The 23351-nt window shown below is 57.9% G+C and overlaps 1 protein-coding gene and 2 long non-coding RNA genes across 7 annotated transcripts in view; 1 reads left to right on the forward strand and 2 right to left on the reverse strand.

Moving 5' to 3' along the window:
- The window catches only part of SMARCD3 (SWI/SNF related BAF chromatin remodeling complex subunit D3), a 30452-nt gene extending 9536 nt beyond the window's left edge, over positions 1–20916 (reverse strand). Inside the window, exons 1-2 of one of the 4 annotated variants that reach the window (XM_073887545.1) lie at positions 20783–20916; positions 18707–18816 (exon numbers count right to left, since the gene is read on the reverse strand). In XM_073887545.1, coding sequence (XP_073743646.1) covers positions 18707–18745 — 39 coding nt within the window. In that variant the 5' untranslated portion in view covers positions 18746–18816; positions 20783–20916. Of the gene's footprint in view, positions 1–2869; positions 2978–14656; positions 14814–18706; positions 18848–20782 lie in introns of those variants that run through there. The other 3 variants (XM_073887544.1, XM_073887547.1, XM_073887548.1) reach the window with 3 other exon arrangements.
- On the forward strand, positions 144–6152 carry LOC141371605 (uncharacterized). 2 transcript variants are annotated; one of them, XR_012376693.1, is made up of 3 exons: positions 144–746; positions 4611–4845; positions 5655–6152. It is a non-coding gene; the product is annotated as an uncharacterized lncRNA (long non-coding RNA). The 2 variants fall into 2 exon arrangements; XR_012376692.1 differs by lacking the exon at positions 144–746 and adding an exon at positions 3009–3468.
- LOC141371606 (uncharacterized) lies at positions 6068–6904 on the reverse strand. Its single transcript, XR_012376694.1, has 3 exons — positions 6322–6904; positions 6193–6235; positions 6068–6106 (listed from the first exon to the last, which is right to left on the reverse strand). It is a non-coding gene; the product is annotated as an uncharacterized lncRNA (long non-coding RNA).
- Positions 20917–23351: the final 2435 nt, after the last annotated feature.

A 23351-nucleotide genomic window follows, 5' to 3' on the forward strand; every position in this document is an offset into this window, starting at 1 on the left:
CGCCGCCGCCGCCGCCGCCGCCGCCGCCGCGGCTGCCGCATTCCTGCACTGATAAGACAGAAATAGTCCGGCGGCCCGGGGTCTGCCTGTTGACTCGGCGGGGACAGAAACGCCTGCCTTTCCAGCCCTCGCTGTCCAAACAGCGCAGATAAGCGGCGAGGCACGCCGGCAAGCCCGGCTCCTGGGCGCTGGGCAGCGGCACTGCAGCCGGAGGCCGCCCGAGGGCCGCGGGGAGGCGGCGCGGGGAGGGGACGCGAGGGGAGGTGGCGGGGGGCTCGCCGGCCACCCGGGCCCTCGCCACAAATAGTTTCTCGGTTAGGGAATTCGCCGGCAGGGCCAGGCAGGGAACAGTCAGTTCCAACTGTCCCCCAAGCGGCTCCTGCTGCATTTCTGAGGCCCTTTCCCCAGAGACCTGGCAGGCCAAGTAGGGAAACATTCGCTGGAAGGAATCCGGGGGGGAGCCGGAGCCCGGAGGAGGCCTTCCTCCTGCACCAGGCCGTCAGTGGTGGGTGTGCCCGGGGAGGCGGTGTCCCCTCGCGTCCACAGATGTGTGCACCCTTGTCTCGCCCGCTGTGTGTGTCTGCACCCTGGTGTGGGCACGGCTCGGTGGCTGTGGGTGTGGATGTTTATGTGCGTGCACAGACAAATGCCTTCTCTGTGTGCCTCCCTCCACGAGAGCCTCTAGTGCGTGCGCCCGCTTGCGGGTGCGTGTGTGGCAGGACATGGCCTGTGTCTTCCAGCTCCGTGTGAGTCTATTTCTGGGTATGGGAGTCTTTGTTTGTCTCTATGTGAGAAAGAGGGCAAGAGGGGAAGTATTTCGGAAAAGAGGGGTGGATTCGACTCCTGAGAACAGGAAGAGAAAATGTGAGGGAAGGCGAGGGGCTGGGGTGGGTGCTTGGGTGCATGGGCCGAGGGAATGAGGCAAGCAGAGCCTCATGGCTTTAGAATGGGACATGAGGTGGGTAGGGGACCCAGAGGTGCTGGGGCTGCTGGGCATGGTAGGGCCAGCCTCAAGACCCCAAAGAAAGCTGGGCTAAGTGTGGGATTGTGAGGGAGTCCCAGAAGAGGCAGTGTGGAGGGAGGCTAGCAGTCCCCGGGGTGAAGGAGGGGCCGGAAACAGGAGGGGCAAATCCTGAGATCCCCAGGCTAGGAACTGTAGCACCACCCAGGCCCCCAAAGGCCACACCCCTCTCTCCTCCTTCTGGAGGAAGAGCCCAAGGGCTTTGGGACGAGAGTGGGTCAAGTTTCCGTGCCTCCCGGGGCTGCGCTGTCAGTATCCAGGTGAGGGTGGGGCAATGCCTGGGGGAATTTGTTGGAAAACTTATTTGAAGTTACACCTTAAAGACCCAGAATTGCACTGGGGGATCCTGACCCTCACCCCCTTCAGAAGGCCTTCAGAGGTCAGACAAAGAACCGAGGGAGTGTTCTGCCTGGAGAGTGCTTTTGCCTGCAGCCTGATTTCCTTGGGCCCTAGTTGTGCTCCTGTACCATCCAGTTGGGTGCCCATGGTCAGTCCTCTGAAAGGCCAGAGTGGCCCAGGATAACCCTCCTTTTCTGCTGGCTTAGCAAGGAACCTAGAGGTCCCCTTCCTACCAGATCTCTACCCACTTCCCCTTAGACTCGCCCATGGAGAAACTGGGTCCTGGCAGGGTGGGAATGGGTGGGTGGCCGCCACAGGCCATGAAGGTGGCTACTGGTGACCTGGGGGAGGCAACCTCTCCAGTCTGTCCGCTAACCTCCAAAACCCCTCACTCATTCCCATGTCTAAGCCTCTGCTCCCACTATTCTTTTGCCTGGAATCCCTCTACTACTGCTCATCTGCCTATCCAGATCATAGTCATCCTTTAAAGCCCAGTGTGGGTCCCACCTCCTCCAGGAAGCCTTCCCTGATTCCACTCCTGTGCACCAACATCTCTCTTCTTTGAATACCCATTGCCATCTATGCTATGCCATGAATTGGCACGTGCCTGACCAGTGACTGAGATGTTAGGTTTGGTTTTCCAAATGCGGCCCCCTGATTTCAGGAACTGGTCCTTAAGTCCCACTATCCTCCCCACCCCACCCCATGCTGGGACACGGGGACTTATGATCAAATGCCTGCTAACACTTGGAACCACCCAAAGCTCAGTGGGCCAGTGGATGGAGCTCATACTCTGCCACTTACCTGAAGGTATGAGTCGCCATGGGCACCCCCACCCACTGTGGGTGCTTCTAGCATGGACACATGAAACCACAGACCTTAGGGGTTCTGGGGGATTGGGGCAGGGGCAGACACCTTTAGGCTTTGTGTAAAGCTCAGAGTTCTCAACTCTTGGAGAGGCCTTTTGGGTAAAGAAGACAGCAAAGGAGGCAGATGGGCACCTCTGCTTGGGCAGCTAAGTTTGAGGGAGGGACATGAAGGAGAGTGGGAATACCCTGCATCTGTGAGGAGACTCGTCCTGGAAGGGAGGAGATTGCAGGAGGTGGTTAAACCAAAGGCTCTGGTGATACCGAGGGAGCTGGTATCACTCAAGACCATAGCTAACTCTGTCCTGGGCCACCCCAGCATCGGCCCCCCCCCCGCCCCCCGCAGCCACTTCTCTGGGAGACAGCCTTCTGCCAGCGCTGACAACGGATCCATAATGCATGCATGCCCCTCAGACACACACACCGATGCAAATGCCAGAGGGACAAGGAACCACATGGATTTGCCCACACAGGCACAGCTCCACCATCTCCACAGACCACTCACAAGGTGCGACTGACAAGGCACCAGCCAGTAGGCACATTTGCATGCTGCTTCTACAGGGGCAGACACGGGGGGGGGGGGGGAGCGTTCAGACCAGAAAGCAGAGGCGCAGGTGTGGGTGCCCCGAGCCAGGACTCCCACCTCACAAAGGCCAGGATCCCCAACGGCTCAACCCCAGAAGAGCGCTCAGCAGTACCACTGACACAGGCTCGGGCCGGGGCCGGGGGGGGGGGGGGGGGGGGGGGGGGGGTTGGTGGAGGCCCGGGGAAAGCCCCGCTTCCAGCTGGCGGGGGACGGGGGGAGGGCGGGGGGCGGGGGGCTTCCTCCCAGCCCAACTGGGCCCTTAGCCCCGGCCAACCGGCCCAACCGTGCTTCGGGCAGACCGTGCGCGTGTCCGGGCAGAGGGCGGCCGCCCTGCGGCTCGGAGCCGGAGTCCCCCCTGCCGTCCCCCCATCTCTCCTTCCCTCCGAAGCACCACCAGCACCAAATGGCAAAGCGCCTCTCCCCGCTCAGGGAGCGATGCGCGGCGGCCGGCGGGACGGGCTCAGCGTCCCCGCACCGCCCCCCCCCTCCGCCCCATCACCAGCACCGCGCGGGAGAGGAGGGCGGCCCGGCGCGGGGAGCACGTCCCGGCCCGCTGCCGCCCTCCCTCGCCCTCGCCCGCCCGGGGCCGGGGCAGCGGCTGGAGCCGGACGGGAGCCGGCCCGGGCATGCGCACTGCGGCCTCCCTCCCGGTGAAGGTCAGCCCAGGGCCTAGCTGCAGGACTCAGTGGCGGCGGGGGAGGCGGAGGAGGGAGGAGGGATGCAGCGGAGAGACTTAACTCCTTCCCTGCGGGATGATGGCCATCGAGGCTGAGGCCGGAGCCCGCGGTGCCCCCCCCCCCCCCCCCCCCGCCCCTGGGGGGGGGGTCCTGGGGGGGGGCCCCAGCTCGGGGGGGGGGGGGGGGGGGAGAGGAGGGGCAGGGGAGGGAGAATGGAAGAAGGAGGCTAGGAGGAGAGGAGGGAAGCTGGGAAGGGGAGAGGGAGGAAGGCGCGGGAGGAACAAAGGAAACCAGACTGAAGGAAGAGACCTCTTTCAGCTGTCCCCTTTTCTGTATAGCCCCAGCAATAAAGCAGCGTGTGTGTGTGTGTGTGTGTGTGTGTGTGTGTGTGTGTGTGTGTGTGAGAGAGAGAGAGAGAGAGACAGAGACAGAGACAGAGAGAGACACAGTGAGGCCACCTGGAGCTCTCAGGCTGAGGACCTCTGTTTTCCGTGGTCTGGCCCATGGCTAAACTCAGCCCCCAACTTCTCCTCTGGTCACTAAACCCCAGGGCAGGCCAGGGGTCCCAGAGGCAGCTCTGACCCAGCCTACCCACCTGGCCTAAATCCCAGGCCCTCAGGGAACTCCAGCTAGACCTTGAGGCCAGGCCCAGTCCCCAGAGATGGGTAAAGGAGAATCTGCCCCTCTGCTGAGGGGCTTCCTCCAGCCGGCAGACACGGCGTTGGCAGACCAGGCCCGGGACATCATGGCACAATCCTCCTCCTCCTCCTCCTGGCTCCCCCCGACTCCTCTTCCCAGGCCAGAGCAGCGCTGGGTGCCTCCCTCTTTGTGCGAGAACGTTTCCGTGCCTGGACACCCTCTGCTACTAGCCGGGGGGCCGTCTGTCTCTTTGTGTGACTTCGCCTTTCCGTGTCAGTTTTGCAAACACACACAAGAAAGACAAATAGGATAGAAAGAAGCAAAACCACAAAGATAAACTAGGACACCAAAATAATTGTGTGACCTTGGGCAAGTTGCGGTATCTCCCTGCCCCTCAGCTTTCTCAGGAGTAAAGGGAAGGGGGTAACCAGATGATTCCGAGGGCCTTTCCTACCCTGAAACCCAAGGATTCCATAAGACAGAGACAGGAACCAAGGCAGACAAGGCAGGAAGGAGAGGGAGACAGAAACACAGAGAGATAGGCCCACACCACTGAAGCGATGCTGCTAACCCAAGGTGAAGCCTGGTCCTGGTGTGAGTACACTTCCGGTGAGCCTTCACCACTATGCACCGCTGTGCCGTCAGCCTCCTGGGAGCAAGGCAAGGCTTGCCTCGGGGTCTCCAGGGTCCTGCTCCATAAGCAGGTGTATGATAAAGGTTAGTGGAATGAGTTAATCCTTCTTCTCTTGTTCTGTGTGGGTCTCTTCAGTCTAATAGGGTGCTCTGTGCCCCCTCCCTGCCCCTCACCTACACCTCATATATACACGATAACTGCAAACATCAGCATGTTGAACCTGCTGGTCACTGGGGGCCTGAGCACCCACCAGCCCAGAGGGGAGGCACATTTTGGATTTGTAGCAGCTCTGTACTCTCCCCTCATGACCGCCATTAATGAGATGGTTCCTTGTAGCTGTCCACGCCCAACAGCTTATAGCACTGAGCAAGAACGAGCCACCCTGGCCTGCTCCCCATTTTGGCCAGGATGGGGTTGGTCTGTGGGGAGGTATCTATATGGGATCCTGAGGTGTGCTCTAACTGCCCCAGCTCCCGTCCTGCAGCCTAGGGGGTGGGACACGGGTCATGGCTCTGCCTAGTGCGGAGGCAGGGAGGTGTCCCACAGAACCTTCCCTGCTCCCCACCCATCTCCCTCTGGACCAACACTGGCCTATCTAGCTAGATGCAGGGGCAAAAATAAAGGGATCCATGGTCTCAGGACTCACAGGCTATCAAGACTCCAAGGAGCAGCAAGTCTCTCCTTCTCACGGCCTACGTCCCTCCACCAGCCTCCTAGCTGCCCCCCAGCCAGGGCCTGGGAAACCCACCCAACCCATAATGCCTATGTCTGGCTGAAGCCATCACTCCTGCCCTGCTTGTACCCCATGGCTCCCAGGCCCCAGCCCTCCCTTTTCTTGGCAGACAGGAGCCCCATCCCAGCACCTCTGATTCCTCTCCTCTCTCCCCTATAGCTCGCTGCTCCCTCCTGACCAGTGTGGGGACAGTCTCCTGTGGCTTAACGTCCTGCCCCTCACCCCCGGGGAGCTTCTGAGGCCTCAGCTACTGCTCTGACCAGGTGGTCAGAGGGATTTCTGCCAACCACTACCTTCTCAGGTCTGGGATGTCACCTGAGTGGAGAAAAATGAGTAGAAAAAAATACATGTACATTTCCTTGACAAATGTTTCAGGGAAATCAAACCAAATGTCAGCTGGCAGCTGAATGTATAGGTAAAACCTGCCTGGAGGCACCCATGGGCCTGGTCTCCCAGGTACCTTCAACTCTCTGAGGAGTCAAGGGCGGGCCCTGCCCTGCCCACAGGGTCTGAGAGCACCTTTACACTGCATGGGTGGGGGCTGAGAGCGCCCTGCCCTTCCCCTCCGAACCCGACACTCTGTCTCTCCCCACGGTCAGCCTGGAGTGCACCTGCCTTCCCTCTGTCCCTCCCCACGGTCAGCCTGGAGTGCACCTGCCTTCCCTCTGTCCCTCCCCACGGTCAGCCTGGAGTGCACCTGCCTTCCCTCTGTCTCTCCCCACGGTCAGCCTGGAGTGCACCTGCCTTCCCTCTGTCTCTCCCCACGGTCAGCCTGGAGTGCACCTGCCTTCCCTCTGTCCCTCCCCACGGTCAGCCTGGAGTGCACCTGCCTTCCTGTCATGACATACTTCCTCCCTGATTGTGTCCGGCCCCACAGAAGGCCCTGGACTCCCTTCAGCTGCATCCTCAGCTCCGTGAGGCTCAGTGTGGCCCCTCTTCTTCTCCCATCTCCCAACCTGAACCTTTTTACTGTGTGGTCTATCAGAAATAAAATTTCCAATATGCTTGGCCACTTCGGTGAACAGCCCTTTTGCCTTCTTGCGAGAGAAGCCCTCCAGAGACCATACTGCCCCCGAAAACTGCCCCTGGTCGTGACAGTATTTTCCCCAGAGCACCCCTACCACTGGCCTCGAGGTGGGGTAGAGACCCTCCCCGCCCCTCGGGAACACTCACTGACGCCCATCCTCTTCTTGCTACTTTTCGGGATCTTCATGGATGACGCTTGCCACACCTCGGGTCTCTCATTCCTCGGACACCTCTCCTCTAGAAATCCCCCAACCTTCCCTCAGCCAGTTGCTCCAAGTCACCTCTTGGGTCTTATTCCAGCAGCTGCAGCCCCGTGCCCCAATATCAGCCTTAAGCACCTCCCTCTGACCACCATCTCCTGTCCTTCCAGCTCACTCTGTCCGGTTTCCTGATCCCCAAAGCCTGTGACTCCACTGGAACCTCTGGTCCATTTCTCTGACCCACACCCCTCATCACAACTACACAGTTACATATGATTCTTAAAAAAAAAGAATACGATAAAATATACCTAAAATTCACCATTTCACGTCCCTTGCAAATATCTGGACTCTCTTACTTAAGAGTTAAATCCAGCTTTCACCAACTCCTGCCCTGTACCTGGCACCTGAATGTGGCCGGAGAGAGACACACAAGCACCCTGATGGGGTCTCACTATTCAGGGGCACCCTGGCCCCGTGCTGCCCAGCTGTCCCGCCGTCCCTCCTCCACGCACTCTGTCCCGCCCTGCTCCTGATGTGAGTTTCCACATCTGCTCCCCTGCTCCCCCTCCCCATTCCCAGCTGACCCCCTTCCCAAGACACAGAAGCTTCCAAAGAACTTCCACCTAGTCACCTCAGTGCACGCTTCCTTTGGGAACACGTGGTCCTAGCCACAGGCCAGAAGCAGGTGGTGCTCTGGGGCAGCCCCAGAGCCACCGTGTCCTGCTCCCCCGGGGCCGCTTGGTGGCCATGGGCCTGGAGAACTCAGAGGGTCTAACCTGGCCTAAGGAGGATAGAAGTGAACTGAGCAAAAGGCGAACGGCTCCATCTGTGGGCAGAGGACTGGCTGCAGGTTTCTTGGGGGAACAGGGCCAAAAGTGCGTGGGTCTGAGAAGAGGTGGTCTTTGAGGCTAGTCTGTGATCAAGGATCTCGCAGTCAAAGCTGGGCTCAGCCTCTCCCGTGTCCCCACACAACAGACCCTCTTTACTGCTGGGCTCAGAGAGCTGGGGTGATGGCTAAGAGGCCTCAGAAGGCTCGCTGCGGAGTGGGCAGTAGGGAGGAGATGGAGGACGATGGTCTCAGGACCTGCTTGGTGTACAGCCCCTGGTTGCACAATCCTTTGTAATTAAAGCCAGCTGGTGCCCCCCCACCCCAGTGAATCCCCTCCAGGTAGCCCCTCAGCTAGCCCTGAGCCCCTGTCCTTCCTTGCTCCCAGATCTGGGCTTTTGCTTTGGCCATTGCAACCTAGTCTGTCTTGGGACAGGGCTATGACAATGACAATGAGGCCTTTTACTACCCTCCCCATCACTCCAGTTCTTCTGGGGTGCTGTCTTCCCCCAGGCCCTGAACCCACTGCCCTGGGTGGGGCCTCTGCAGGCACCACAGTGTGATGACTCTGAGCTCACACTTCAGCACAGGACTTCTCAGCCTTAGCACCACTGACATAGTGGGCTGGGGAGTTCTTTATTGTGGGGCTTGTCTCACGTATCCTATGATGTTGGTAGCATCCCTGGCCTCTATCCAGGAAAGTTTACCAGCACGCCCCCTGCCCCCCTTCCAGTGCGACAAACAAAAAGATCTCCCAGTGTTGTCCTTTGTCCCCGGAGGGTGCAATTGCCCTGGATGGAGGACCACTTCTGAAGGTCCCGGGTTCACATTCAGCTCCTAACTTCGCACAAGTCACTTCACCTGTCCAAGCCTCGTCTTCCCTGTCCTCAGGACAGGGCGCCCCACACCTGACTCACAGGTAGATGTGAGCCTTAAAATGAAGCCGTGCGCGTGCAGAATTGGGCACAGGGCCTGGCACGGAGGAGACACTTAGCAGTCGCCGCTCTTACTAGCTCCCCGACGCTGAGCCCGCCCGACGCTGCGGCTGTGGCTGCCATGGCCCTGCCTTCTCTCTGGGCCCCGGCGGTCCTGCTTTCCAACAGCCCCCAGCTAGGAGACTGGTGAAAACAGGGAGCCCTCGGAGCCCCTCCACTGCGGGGCTGTCCCCAAACCACAGACGGCACCTCTGAGGGCTCAGCCGGGCAATTACTCATAGTGGCTAATTCTGGTGGCTCTGGGAGCCCACGCGCAGTCTGGGTTCTACCCCAACCCCTGGAAGCTTCCTTGAGTGCAGAAAGTGGCACCAGGATGCGGGGCGGGTCTTACATGCGAAGCTCAGAAACTCGGTAAGGACTGCCGGAAAGGGGGGAAGGAAGACATTCAGAAGCCACCAGAAGCGGCAAAGCCACTGGACTGACACCTACGAAGAATTCGTCAGGGCGACGGTTGGGCCAAAAGAAGCTGAGGTCCAGGAGCTGCCGCTGGAGGCATCTGGAGAAAAGCAGGGCCTCCTCCTGTACCTGTCCCCTTCGTCCTCGGCTGCCGCACATTTAAGGAGCACTCACCTACTGTGTGAGTGCTCGGTGCCCAGCGCAGCTCATCCACCCACGAGACGCAGTCTCAGCCCCGGGGACACAGTGAGTTTGAGGACCGGACAGGGACGGGTGGGGCTGGCGGCACCAAAACGGTAAGCAGCTCATGTCAGCTCCTGCCTCAGGACAGTTGCTGCTCGGGGGTGGGGGTGGGGGGGCAGGCGCGGAGCTCTGGGCTTCCTTATGGGGAAAAGAGGCAATCAGAGGGGCTGTGGCTTGGCTGGGTGGCCAGCCTTGCGGCCGTGGTGGAGAAGCCAGCAGCGAGCTGCAGCCGTGGCCGAGGGTGTCCCCAGTCGCTGTGCCCCAGCCCCGGCAGAGGTGGCAGGGGCAGCCCGCGGGGAGCAGGGGCAGCGGTGGAGCCCGCCACGGGCTGTACCAGCGCACACTGGCGAATGCCTGGGCTGTCTGTGGGAACAGAGGGCTCGGGCCTCCTTCTGGCTCCGCGCAGCCCCACGTGAACAAAGCTACAGCCGGCTGAGGAGCTGGTGTTCCAGGGCCAAGGGGCAGCAGGGACCTCGGTCCTTCCTGTGGCACACACGAGCCTGGGTCACCTCCCAGAGGTTCTGGCTACCTAGAGCTCATCTTCTCCCTCCTCCATGAGACATGGCTCCAAATTCCAAAGGTGGTCATCATTGTCCACCCCCCCACCCCCGCCAACTCCCACACAGGTTGACTTGTGTCTCCCCCAGCTGAATTCATTTATTGGAGTCCTAACCCCCCTCCCTCAGAATGTGTTCATACTTGGAGATGGGGTCTTTACAAAGGTAGTCAAGTTAAAATGAGGTCAATAGGGTGACCCTAATCCAATATGACCAGTGTCATAAGAAATTTAGGACACCCGGACAGGTACACACAGAGGGAAGACATGTGACTTGGGGAAGACAGCCGTCCACAAGTCAAGGAACAAGGCCCGGGGCAGATCTGCCCTCACGGCCTCAGAAGGAACCCAGCCCCCTGCTGACACCTTGTTCTCTGGCATCCTGCCTCCAGAAAATACATTTCTAGCCTCGAAGCCGCCCAGCCGGCTCCTTTGCTAAGGCAGCCCTAGGAGACTCACCAGCACCCCCCCCCCCCCCACGGCTTTCCCTACTCTCGTGTTGGTCTTTGTGTGACCGGCCTGCCCGTCCAAGGGCCACCCGCCTCTCCCCTCGCATCCCCTGGTCTGCCTGGAGCCACCGGAAGCACGGCACTGGGAACAACGTGCTTATGAGCACAACGCAGGGCTGAGCCTGGGGCCAGAATACCTGAGCTTGTGTCTTTTTGCCACCACCGATTGACAGGTGTACAAAAGGGCCATGTTGTGTCAACCTCTCTTAGCCTCAGCCTGTTTATCTTTAAAATGGGTACTGCGCACACTTCAGCTCTCACGGGCTTGTTGTGAATAGCCAAACAGTACTGACGGGACGCATGTGCGAATTCTCGTTAAGTCCTAGAGGCCCAAACGAAGCTATCACTGTTAGTAACGCATCACTCCTTGGTAACCACCCATCCCACTTTGGACTTTTATTGAACTCACTGTCAGTTAAAAACACAATTCTCTTTCTACTCTGATTGTGCCGAAACGTGTCTCCCATCCCGCTTCTAACGTAGCCTATTTGGATTCAAGAACAGATAACTTATACTTACTCCTGTTGATATTCATCTTGTAGGAATCAGCCCATTATTCTAAGCTTGAGCTGCTTTGAATCTCAATTTGGTTATCTGATATATTTGCCAGCCTTTCCAGCTGTGTGTCATTCATAGATCCATGAGCATGACCTTCTCTCCTCATCCAGGTCCATGCTGACCATACTGGAAAAGGACAGGCAGACAAAGCCCTCTCTCCAGACAATCTACAACCTTGGGGCTGAGTCTTCAATTGGCAGCAAATTTACTCAATTGTAGTAACATGCAGTGATGTGCTGGAGTGTCTTGTTGGTAGTTTAAAATCAGCCGTGGTAGGAGTATTTATACCATGGAAATTGGCAAATAATACAAATCAGATTTCAGCTCCCCCTTCCCACCCTGTCAAGAGCCAGTTTACCCGCAAACTACTGTATCCAGCCCACGTTTATGTGTCACACTCAAGATATTGGGAGAGACTTTGTCAAACACCTCCAAATTCACACATACATCTTTACGGAGTGTCACAGCCTACAAAACAGTGCAGTATGCATTATTTAATTCGGTTCTTTCAACATCCCAGGAAGTTAAAGGGCTGAATATTACTATACCCATTTTAAAGATGAGGAACACAAGGCTAATGATTGACTCAGAGCCAGACAGGGATCTAGCATCAAAGACGGGGCTCAGACTGCCATGTTCTGATTTCAAGGTCCCTGTTCTCTTCAGCTTGTCATCGAACTGCCCCCCCCGGGGCCCCCACCGTTGGTTGTCAAAGGTGCCCTGAATTCCCTCACCAGCTGTTGTTCTGGGTTTAAAACTCAAGCTTTGAGGGGGATTCTACCTCTAGTCCTTCTTGTTAGCAGCACATTGTTGGGATCCCTGTTTCTACAGGGGGAGAACCCTCAAGTTTCTGACAAGACTCTCTGCATTCTGTTTAAAATTCATTGATGACAAGAGACTGCTTAAAGTGACCCCAAGTCAATGCGGTGTTTCTCAACCTGGGGTCCAACAATGCCTGGGACCCTTGAGTTCTCCGGGCTAGCAATGCAGATTTAGGGCTCTGGGCCCGAGGGCTAGAAGAGGTGACCTGTCGGGGGGTGACGGCACGAGAGGAACCCCAGGAAGAAGCTGCAAAACAGACAGGTTTGGCTTAGCCCACACAGTGTCTTTCTTAAACACTTCTTAAAAATCTTAAAAATTGAGAGATTTCACATAAAAAGCCAGATTTCCAGAATCTCTGAAAAACCTGGAAATCTGGCAACACGAGCCCACTGATATACTTGGAAACAATCAGATGGAATTGGGGAGGGGCTGTCCCTTTTTGAAGTGGCAGGACTTCTCCAATTTACACCCCCTCCCAATTTGGGGAGTTGCAAACTCTAAAGCCCTAGGCGCCCAGCAATGAATGTAAATGAATGGTGTGAGCTTTGAGCGCCAGGACAACTAACCTTTGACCTTGGGTCTAGGTGCTAGGGTACAAAGGGCTGGCCTGGGCCTACAGAAAGGGCTGCCTGCTTTGTCTCTTTGAGAGCCTCTCTGGTTGGGGTCACCGCACATCTCTGAGGGCTGGATGTGGTGGACAGACCCCAACTGGGACGCTTGCACTAACCATTGGGAAGTTAGTTTCAGTTTCTCATCTTGAAAGTGATGATGATAATATTAGCATTTACCTCACAGTCTTGTGGTGAGGATAAATCAGCTAAACCATGAGAGATTCTTAAAACAGTTCCTAAAACGTGCAACAGGCTCTCAATCAACACTGGTTGCTGTTCTTCTGCCCCGGGCCTGCGTGGCTCTTCTCCTTCTGTGGGAGCTGCTCTGGAGTCTCGGGGGCTGATGAAGGAAGAAATGAGGGCTGGGACTGTTGGGGTTGGGGCAGGGGAGTCTGGACAGGTGGGGCTCTAGTCCACCAGACGGGCATTCTTTAAAAGTGTGTCTAAGATGGTTTTCTCCTGAAGGAATGAGGCCGGAGTAAGACAGCGGTCGGGCGGTAAAAGTAAGGGGTCAAAGAAGAAACTGAGGCACAAAAGCAAAAGAATGCTTCCTGCTGGGTGGGGTGGAGTGGGGTCTGCAGACTGAGCTGGAGCTCAGCTTCTCCTCCTTCTACTCAGGCCCCTCGCCTGCTGGGGCCCCTCCTCCGAGCCCACCCACTGAGGCTCCTCCTGTGGATTCAGCTGGTGTCAGAGGATCAGATCTGCTCACAGCCCAGGACAGCCAGAGCACCACGGGGCTCTCTCCTCCACCGTGCTGGCTGACTTTTTATTTCTAGCTCAGAACTTCACTGAAGGCAAAGAAGGCAGGGCTCCTAAATATGCAGACTGCATCGGGGCTGGGAAGCTGGGCTAAAGCTAACGAGATAATTCTGCTTCTGAGTTCAAGATGTGGGAGCGGGGAGAATGGAGTTCTCAGCCGAGGGGTGGAAAGGCCCAGGGGCTGCTCGCTGATTCCAGGCCTTTATGAGCCCGCGGTGTAAGGGCAGTGAGAAAGGAAGCTGGGCCTGGAACCAGGGGGGACAGGGTCACAGGGTCTACCGATGACGCCTGGATGCCGTGGTGCTCAGGGTGGCACCTAGCTCCCTATTTTAACCCACGGGCCAACGAGGGGCACTTTGGCATTCACCCCATGCTGGGTGTCGAGCTGGGTGCTCAGTACTTAGCATCCCACTGAATCTTTATAGAAAGGGGCATCAAGTCCCACCTTACGGACGGGACACTGAGGCTCAGAGAACTAAGTGCCTCTTCCCACATCCGCCTAGCTGGTGAGGGGCAGAGCCCACCTTCCAACAGAGACCTGGGAGCCCCGAAGCCTGTCTGTTAGCACCAGGCAGCCCCACCCCCCTCTGGCTCTCCCAGTGGGCACCAAGGGCGAGAGCAGCCTGCGCAGGCCCCCAGGTGAGGAACATTTGAGGAAGCCAGTTCCTGAAAGTTCCTGCAGGCGGAACCGGGGAGTGTGGACAACTGCTTCCAAATGTCTGGAGGCAGTTAGAGGCCATGGAAGCAGAAAAGGGTTTATTCTCTAGAACTCCAAAGGGCAAGACCAGGGTCACTGGAAGGAAGCTTCTCCTCACCACAAGAACAACTAAAGATGGGGCGCCTGGGTGGCTCAGTCAGTTAAGCATCCCACTCTTGATTTCAGCTTAGGTCATGATCTCAGGGTCGGAGGGGGTTGGGGGGGATCAAGGCCCATGTCGGGCTCTGTGCTCAGTGAGGAGTCTGCTTGAGATTCTCTCCCTCTGCCCCTCCTCCCTCTCCCCGCCCTTCCCTCTCCCAGGCATGCTCTCTTTCTCTCTCTCTAAAATAAATAAATAAATCTTTTTTTTTTTTAAAAGACAACTAAATATGGAAGTAGCATCTGTGAACATGGTGAACAGGTCCTTTTGGAAAGGGACTGCTGCCCAGGCATGGGCCAAGAGCAGCTCAGGTGTCAGCAGGCCAACGTGGGTAGGCAAGAGAGGTGCCCCCTTGGGCTGTGGGGTGCAGGGAGGACAGGGCCAACCATACAAAGGGATCTCAGGGTCTTCTTTTTTTTTGAGAGGGCGAGAGAGAGAGCAAGCGAGAGAGCAGGGGAGGGGCAGAGGGAAAGGAAGAGAGAGAATCCCAAGCAGGCTCCATACCAAGCACAGAGCCCGATGCAGGGCTCAATCCCACGACCCTGAGATCAGGACCTGAGCTGAAATCAAGTGTCGGACACTTAACCGACTGCGCCACCCAGGCGCCCCTCAGGGTCCTCTTAAGATCAGCTGTCAGAGCCACCTACCCCCCCGCCCCGACCCCCTGCCTCATTCATTCACGAAATATTGTTCTGTATTGTGCTGAAAAAGACAGATGCAGTCTGTGCCTTTAAAGAGCACTACACTGAAATCTTAAAATTTTTGGTACATGCTATAAGCTATAAGAAGGTGGAACTTCATACCTAATCAGGGTGGGAGAAAGTGTCCCTGGAAGAAGTGGCATTTAAGTCGAGACTTGAAGGATGGGCAGATTTAGGCAGGTGAAGGGAGCTGCAAGTGTGTTGCAGGCCAAGGGAACAGCATGTGGGAAAGCCCTGAGTGAGGGCAGGCGCTTGAAGCCTGTGAGAAAACGGAAGAGAGAACAGATCAGATCTGTGTTGCAGGAAACCTGGCTACCCCATGGGCTGGGGGCGGGGGGAGGGGCCCAGACTGAGAGCGGGGCACCACCTGGGGGGCTACCTCGGTGGTCCAGGCAGGAGACAACTGTGGCATTACTGAGACATAAGCGGATGGAACTGGGATGTATCTAGGAAATAAAATCAAATCAAAGGAAGAGGTGATATTTCCAGTGGAGAGAGAAGGAAGCGGGTGGGTCAGATGTCACTCCCAGGTCTGGGCTTGAGCTTCTGTGTCGCTGTCAGCCATATGGCCAGCCCCACCTCCACTGTGGAGGGGACCCCATGCTCCTGTCATCGTGCGTTCACGGGGAGACCTCTACTCTGTTCCTCTGGAGAGAAGACTCTGGAATAATCCTGCCACCTCTCCCACCACTTGGGAGAGAGGCTTTCTGCCTGAGGAGGGGGGGGGTGTCTGACATCTGCAAGACAAGTTCTCCTGGGTCAGGGGTGGTGACATCAGGACTGTTCCCTGCAGCCTGCCCTTCCCTTTGGGGTGCATCTGCTGGTAGGAGGGAGCCCATCTCAACCTGTTCCCATGCCCCAGATAAACAAACCCAAGTTAGGGTGTAGGGTCTGCCTGCTGCATCCAGGCCTCAGGTTCAAGCTGGCCCTGCAGTAAAGCTGATTTATGTCCCGGACACGTGGGCCTACTTCTCAGTGGGCTCATGACCTAGGGTGTAAGGCGTGTGACTGGGCCCACCCTATACCCAAACCCACCTGCTGGGCATGTGTGCTGGTGAGGTCTCTAGGTTCCTACAAGGATATGACCCTTCCCCCAAGAACGTGACTCTGTACTCAATTCCCGATTTTAAACAGACCTGCCTGCTGCCTGACAGTTCTCAAAACTGTTGTTGTAAATATTAGCGCGTAGAGCATTTCCCGAAGGCAGGCGATGTCTCCCTCCCGCCCTTCTAACTTTTATCTTGGGATTGACCATGGTCAGCGATATTTATATGGCTGCATACTATTTTGTTAGTCTTTGCCTTCGCCTAGGAAACCTGTGCTGAACTCTGCCACCCAGTGCGTCCCCCTCACGTCACCACACAGGAAAGACTTCTCGGGGTCACAGGGCCCGAAATCACAGTATCTTTGAGCAAATGGTTTGGCTTCCTGGCGGTGTGAATGACACGAGCGTCCTGTTTTCTCACTGCAGAGGGGGCCTCAGGGCCTTGGGGCTTGGTTTTGTGCACTAATGTCATCCTTGGCTGCCACATATATTCCCTGCCCTGTATTCCCAATGTCCTGACGTCCTCCCTACATGTGTCTTTGCAACGTGCCTCCGACCCTTTCTGGAGTGAGGTAGAACGCAAGCACATCTTCCTGCATCTTCCAGTCTCTGCTTTTCTCCCCCTCCCCACAGTACCGCTGCTCCTCGCTCCAGGCCCCAGAATGTTCTTCGGTCTGGAAAGAAGGTTGACATGGGAGATGATCCAAGTTTGTAAATTCCAGGAAAGGCATGAGCGGGACACATGCTCATGAGACATATTCTCAGATTTCCTGGAAGTTTAGGTAACAAAGGAATTGGTTTCACAGCTTGGGAAGCAAATCAAGAGGTGGGCCAGGCAGAAGTGAGTGACCACTCTCCCACAGGGTCCTCACAAGTGACCAAGGGTCTGCACATCCCTCACCAGCCGGGGACACCACGGCCACAGCCCTGGCCCCTACCAGGAGTCCCTCAGCAGAGCCCACCAGAAGCGGGCTGACGTCTCTGGTGCGGTCCTCCGAGAGCGCTCAGAACCCAGCGGAACCTGAGGGCCATTCACTCACCCCACGTGTCTGCAACTCAGCCTTCTCTCGTGACACCTCCTGCCACTTCCTCCCGTGACACCCCCTCCTGGTGACACCTCCAGCTCATTACCTCCACCACTTAACGCTCACTAATAACGAGCTCTCACTTGCAATCACACTGCCGGCACTCGGGGCAAAGACAGTCTCCAGCTGTGGCACGCCTGCGCTCGCGCCCGCCGCTCTGTCTAGACGCTAGCACGGGGCCTGTCAGCATCCAAATGACAGCACGTGCCCAAGCCGCCAAGCGTCAAAGCCGGCTCCATGCCTGGGATTGCACATGCTGAATGAAGCCCAGTTTCATGTTCATGTGGCTCTAAGACAAAACGCCAGAAACCTCCCCGAGCACCTCACCCCTTGTCCCCTTCATCACATGGAGAGGCCCCCAGGCTTCTCACGCCTCCCCTCCCCTGTTGCTCATTCTTTGGGGTGATCACCTCCTTCAGGCGAGGTCTGGATCAACCCAGGGCACTGACCTACTGCTGCTGGGGAGTCAGCTTAGGGCTTAGCTCAGTGTACTCCAAAATCAGCCACGACTTACAAGGACTCACCACGCGGGCGCCCCGGCTCTCAGGTACCTCCCAGGGGCCCCAGCTGCTCGGCAAGCCTCCAGCCTCAGACACCCGACATCTTTAGTGTTGCCCAGAAAGTACGTCAGCTTACACCTTCTCTTTGGATTCTGCATTAAAAAACCAGCCCCTGCAAGCTGGGGAACAGGTCCACCCTTAACCTAAGGCAGTGGTTAGGTTGTGGGGCAGCAGGCAGGACCTTTGTGCGGGGCCTTGACTTTCCTGCACTGCACTGCATGGTTCCCCAGCGGCTGGCACCAGGTGACAGCCCCGGGCTCGCCCCCGCCCACAGCCAGCGGCCTCGGCCCCATCTTGCCCAGGCACAAGCCCGCCGCAGGGGTGGGACGGAGGGGAACAGCCCAGGCTGGAGAGAGAGAATTCCTCGGCCCTTTCTGAGGAAGGAGAAGCTGGGAAAGCCACCCTCATTTCACCTAGCCCGTTGTCCTCTGGAAGCCCACTTCACGCTGCTCCTTTTGAGGTCTTTCCCCTCCTCAGAGCCCTGGGGCCTGGATGGTCAGCCCGGGCACTCCCCTCGGGCTTCAGCTCCTGAGGGCAGGGACTAAGTCCCTCACACCTGCAGGGCCCCCTGCCCCCAGCACCCAGCCTGTCACAGGAGACTCCCACTGCTGAGGCGACCAGGGTGACAGGTGGGGCTGGGCAGGCCTCAGACCCAACTCCTGCCCTTGCCCACAGCTGAACAGGGCTCTCAGGCAGGCAGCCTTTCCACCCGGGGCCCTGGTGCTTCCTCCTGGACCAGGGGCACCGAGCCCAGTACCAGCTGTGGTACCAGCCCGGCCAACCTCCTCACACTTTGCCAAGAGGAGGCCCACGAAGGTCCCACTCACATGCGATGGGCCTGGAGCACCCCTGAGTCTGAGGCCTGCCTGGTGGCAGCACAGGGCTGGCCCCACCCGAGGCCACGCAACAGGCTACCACCACCTCCCCTCCCACCAAGAACAAACCCCTGCCTGGGTTCTGGAAGGATCTTAGAGGTTTGCCAAGGCAGGTTTGGGGTTAGGTTTCTAGAGCCCAAGGTGTGCTGGACATCAGCAAGTCCCCCCCAGCTAGCAGGGAGCATGTGTGCACACATGCAGGTGAGGACGGAGGAGGTGTGTGTCTGCATGTCTGTGAGTGGGAGGAAATGAAATAAGCCAGAGCCCCAGACCATTTTCACCTGAGCCCAAAACTGGTTTCAGGCTCGCTGGTTCCTGGCGCAGACTGGCTTTGATAGGTAGGAGCCAGGGAGCCAAGAGGAGAGGGGCACTCAGAAGAGGTAGTGGAAGGGTGGAAGGACATGTCAGCGGGGGCTGGGGGATGGCCCCAGCAGTGGGAGGGGATGGGAAGGAGCATGTCATAGGTCTGGCTCAGGCAGGGCAGAAATGCCAAGAGGGGGCCTTGGGGTATGACCGGAGGCCAAGAGCCAGCACCATTCAGTGGGGTCACAGGGCTCCTGTTCCTGGGCTTGAGGGGCAGCGCCTACCTGTACCACGGCGGGTGGGTGCTGAAGGCCTGGAGTCATAGGTGGCAGGGTCCTGCAGTGGGGGAGTCATCCAGTGCCCCCTCGGTGCCCGGGCCCAGAGCCCACTGCACCTGCAGCACCAAGGGCCATTGTGAGGAGAATCTGAAAGGAGAGGGCAGTGGGAGGGGTGGGCCAGACCCTGAGCCCCAAAGGCGGAGTCCAAATGGACCTCCGAGGGCTGGTGAGGAAGCCTGAGGGGCTCAGCTGGGTGGACCAAAGTCCGGCACAAGGAGGTCTGAGAAAGAAAACAGGAGGTGTGCAGAAAGGGACCAGGGTGGAGGTGGCAGGCAAGGGCCAGCGAGGGCTACACGGGGAGCATGGGGCGGGAGCAGTGTGGGAGCAGGAAGCAGTCGGCAGAGACCAGGCCTTGCAGGACTAAGCTAGAAGGACAGAGCAGGGAACACAGGCAAGACCCAGGCCCAGCAGGGGAGGCAAGTTCTGGGGACTTGGCGAGAGGCAGGAGAGAAGAGGGAGAGCTAGGCATCGGAGGCACAGGGCATGACCGTCAGGCCCGGATGGGACCTGGATGGCTCCTGGAGCCCAGAAGGGACATCTGAGGGAATCCCCGGGGGCGGCAGGCGCATCAAGTAGGCCGTTCTTAGTGTGCCCACTGTGCTCACGCCGGCCCCTCCCCGTGTGCATGGCTGTCCTGGTTTCACCCCTCCTGCAAGAGCAGCAAGGCCACAGGCTGGGGTCAGGACCCAACTTGTGAACTCAAGTCCTTGAGCAGGTGCAGTGTGGGGGACAAGGAAAAGGCACTGCTATAGGCATGGAGTGGGGGGGGCGGCCCGAGAGTGGTTCAGGGTCACACGTAGGTGGTGTTGGCCAGGAGGTGACTCCGCGAAGTGTGAGGAGGCAGGGCCAGCAATGAGAGGAGGAAGATGCCAGTGGGGGAGAGGTTACCAGCCCAGGGGTGGTGGTGGTGGGGGGGTGCCCTGCAGGAAGGCTGAGACAGAGGGACAACCTGAATGGGAGAGAAGTGTCCAGGCAGGAGGGTGCCAAGTGGAGACAGGGAAGGTGCCAGGCAGGGGAAGGAGGGAAGGTGCCAGGCAGTGGGGGAGGAGGGGAGGTGCCAGGCAGGATAGGAGGAGGGGAGGTGCTAGGCAGGGGAGAGGAAGGGGGGTGCCAGGCAGGGGAGGGGGGGAGGTGCCAGGCAGAGGGAAGGAGGGGAGGTGCCAGGCAGAGGAGTGGGTAGGAGGGAGAGGATGCCAGGCAGGAGCAGGATGGGAACATGCGAGGCAGGGAGGCGGTGGCAGGCAAGGGGGAGGAGTAGGTGCAAGGCAATCAGGGAGGAGGGAAGGTGCCAGGCAGGGGAGAGGAGGGGAGGTGCCAGGCAGGAGAGTGCCAGGCAAAGGGAAGGAGGGGAAATGCAGGTGGAGGGAGGATGGGAAGGTACCAGGTAGGGAAAGAAGGAAAGACGCCAGGCAGAGATGAGAAGGGGGAAGTATCAGAGAGGAGGTATGATGGGAGTCTGCCAGTCATGGAAGAGGTGCAAGAAAGGGGGTAGGAGGAAGAGATACCAGGCTGAGGGTGGGGGAGGTGCCAGGCAGGGGAGGAAGAGAGTGAGGAGTGGGGGGAGAGATCAGGAGATGAGGAGGGGATGAAGACGCCAGGCGGGGAGAGGGGGGGTGCCAGGTAAGGGGAAGTGCCAGGTAAGAGGAAGGTGCCAGGAAGGGGTGAGAAGGAAGATGCCAGGCAGGGGGGAGAAGGGATGTCAGGCAGTGGGGAGACCAGAGAGATGCCAGGCAGGGAGGAGAACGGGGAGAGGCCAGGGGGGCGGAGGGGGATGTCAGACAGGGGGAGATGCCAGACAGGGGGGAGGAGGATGCCAGGCAGGGAGGAGAAGGGATGCCAGGCAGGCGGGAGCAGAGGAGATACCAGGCAGGGGGGAGGAGGGATGCCAGGCAGGGGAAGGAGGGATGATGCCAACAGAGGCAGGACGGGTACTGCCAGGCAGGGAAGGCGGGGGCGCCGGCGCAGCGCGGCCGGGCGGCGTCTCCGCAAGGGCCTGGGGGCCGCGCAGCGCGGGTCGCTCACCTGCTCCCCCGGGACCCCGGCCCGGAGCACGGCCGCCCGCTCCCCGCTCGGCGCGCTCGGCTCGGCCCGGCGCCTGCGCCGCTGCAGCCTGGAGCGGGGGAGGCGCAGGGAGCGTCTGCAAAGAGCGAGGAGCTTAATAATGAGTTAGGGATCAGAGCAGGCAGCGTCGTCCCAGCCATCCGAAAGCGCGATCACCACGCTGGGAGCATCGCCGCCCGCCCTGGCCAAGTCCATTGTGATCCTCAGCCTGTGCACAGATGAGCCTTAGGTCTGTAGGAGCACCTACGCGCCCACTGATTCACACAGACCGTCAGAGCATCCTAAGTGACCGCAGACATTACCCACTCTCGGACCACACACACGGGAGTGGAGTGGGGGGCATCGGTTCCACTCCAGGTTCAGAGCCAGGCACTGACTGATGACACCCCCTCCTACTTTTATGCACAAGCCCTTGCCCCACATCCAGTCACAGGAGCCGACCCTGGGCACTCCATGGGGTCTCCCAGGAATACATTTGATCTAGCTCGTTAAGTAAGCAAATTTGGGTAGGAGTCCCCCTCAAAGCACCAGTAGCAGCCAACACAGTGCCTGGCATACAAAAGGGGCTCAAGTCTTACCTGCTAAAAGGGATGAGCCTCAGAGAGACTTAGGCAAGGTCCAGAGCGAGTGGGAGCCTCCACATGAAGGATCCAGCAGGTGAGGACTTTGGGGCAGGATCCTGGCAGCCCCTGAGGAGGAGCTATGAGAGAGACCCAGATCGGTGGGGTCCTGCCCCCTCAGATTCTCGCCTCTGCCCCCGATGCCTAGTCTAGCCCCATCCAGGCCACTCCCTCACACTATGGGCATTTGGGGGTCGTGGGCTCCCAGCATTGCCTGGGCCTGCGCTGCCCCTGACAATGAGCTAACTTGGAGGCTTTTCTACCTCAACTGTTTTTTGTTTTTTTTGCGGGGGTTTTTGTTTTTGTTTTTGTTTTTTTGGTCATTATGTTTTACTTTTTTACTTAATTTTTTTCCAATTGTGGTAAACTACACAGAGCACAAAATTTGCCATCTTTTTAAGCATGCGATATGATGCTGTGAAGTGTATTTACCTTGTTGTGCAGACCATCTCCAGAACTCTTTTGTCTTGGCAGCCTGAAACTCTACCCATTAAACAATTCTCCTCTCCCCCCCAGACCTGGGGCACCATTGTTCTACTTTCTGTTTCTATGAATTTGATTACTCTAGATACCTCATATAAATACATTCATATGCACTTGCCCTTTTGTGACTGGCTTATTTCGCTGGGCATAACGTCCTCCAGGTTCATCCACGCTGTAGCAGCTGTCAGCACTGCCTTCCTTTTCAGGCGGAAGGAGCTTCCATTGTATGGATAGATACAACCTATGGGTGGATATCAGCTACATTTTGTTTATCCATTCATTTGTCCACGGACAGTTGGGTTGATTCCACTTTCTGGCCCTTTAAAACACGTTGCCATTAAACTGGACAGAAACACACTCCCGCTCAGCCCTGGAAAGACACACTCAATCCTCCCCAGCGCCTTTCAGCACCTGTGATCCTATTTTCAGGACCCTACCCCGGAGGACCTCAGACCTTTGGCTACTCAGAGGACCCACTTTGGCCTTTTTATCCAAATTTGCTTCCTTAACACCCTAGATCAAATGTATTCCTGTGTCCCTTCTAGTGAAGGGACTCGGGGTCCCTGCCAACAGCTCGATGCTGTCCTTCCTAGGAACATTTATCTCCTAACAAGGGACTCTTGGAAATGCAGGGGAAAGGGAGGCACAGTGGATATTTTGAGGTGGGGAAGGATTTGCTCAGTGACCTGGGGGGTGGGGGACATGGAAAGCCACCCGGATAATGGGATCCGAGGGGGCTTGAAAGACTTCCCATGACCCAGACCCTGGGACCAAGGTCAGTACTAGAGCCTCACTCCTCTGGGCAGAGAGGAGTCTACTTAGAGGCGGCACACACCCTCTCGTCCCCCCCTCCCCCCCGCCCCCAGCTGTCTCCCTTCCCATCAACACCAGTTATTAACTTGGTAGAATAAGCCCTTCTGATGGGACAAGTAGTTGGTTCTGAAAGCGAGGCGAGGTGACCGGGTCCTGACATGAGGATGTGTGTGTTGGGGGGATCACCAGAGGAGGCCCCCAGAAGGAGAATAGGCAGCCCGGACACAAGCAGGGGTGGCCTCAAGGAGGCAGGCTGGCTGAGTGCTGGCCTAGGCCTGGCCAGAGGGGACAGGCAGGGAGCCAAGTGGGCAGTCCTGCCTCTTCTAACCCTGTGCCCACACCCTGCGGCCCCCTTTTCCTCCTCCCACTCACAGTCTATCCATCAGGGATAAAGTTATCAAAGGTAAGCCCCTGGCCCTTCTTTATGACTTCCCAGGTAGGTGGGGCAGCCTGTCTCTATCCCAGCATTAATACCTTGTTTTTAAGTCACTGATCCCTTGTCTGTCTTTCCTTCTGGACTGGGAGCTCCAGGAGGGTGGGACTGGGGTTTGTCAGCCCAGCACAAGCCGGGTGCAGAGGAAGGCCCAGTAAATGTTTGGAGGAGGCTTCCGGCA

This window comes from Callorhinus ursinus, unplaced genomic scaffold (assembly GCF_003265705.2).
Source record: "Callorhinus ursinus isolate GAN/ISIS: 27379988/994484 unplaced genomic scaffold, GSC_fseal_2.0 scaffold80, whole genome shotgun sequence".
In the NCBI taxonomy this organism is placed as follows: Eukaryota; Metazoa; Chordata; class Mammalia; order Carnivora; family Otariidae; genus Callorhinus; species Callorhinus ursinus.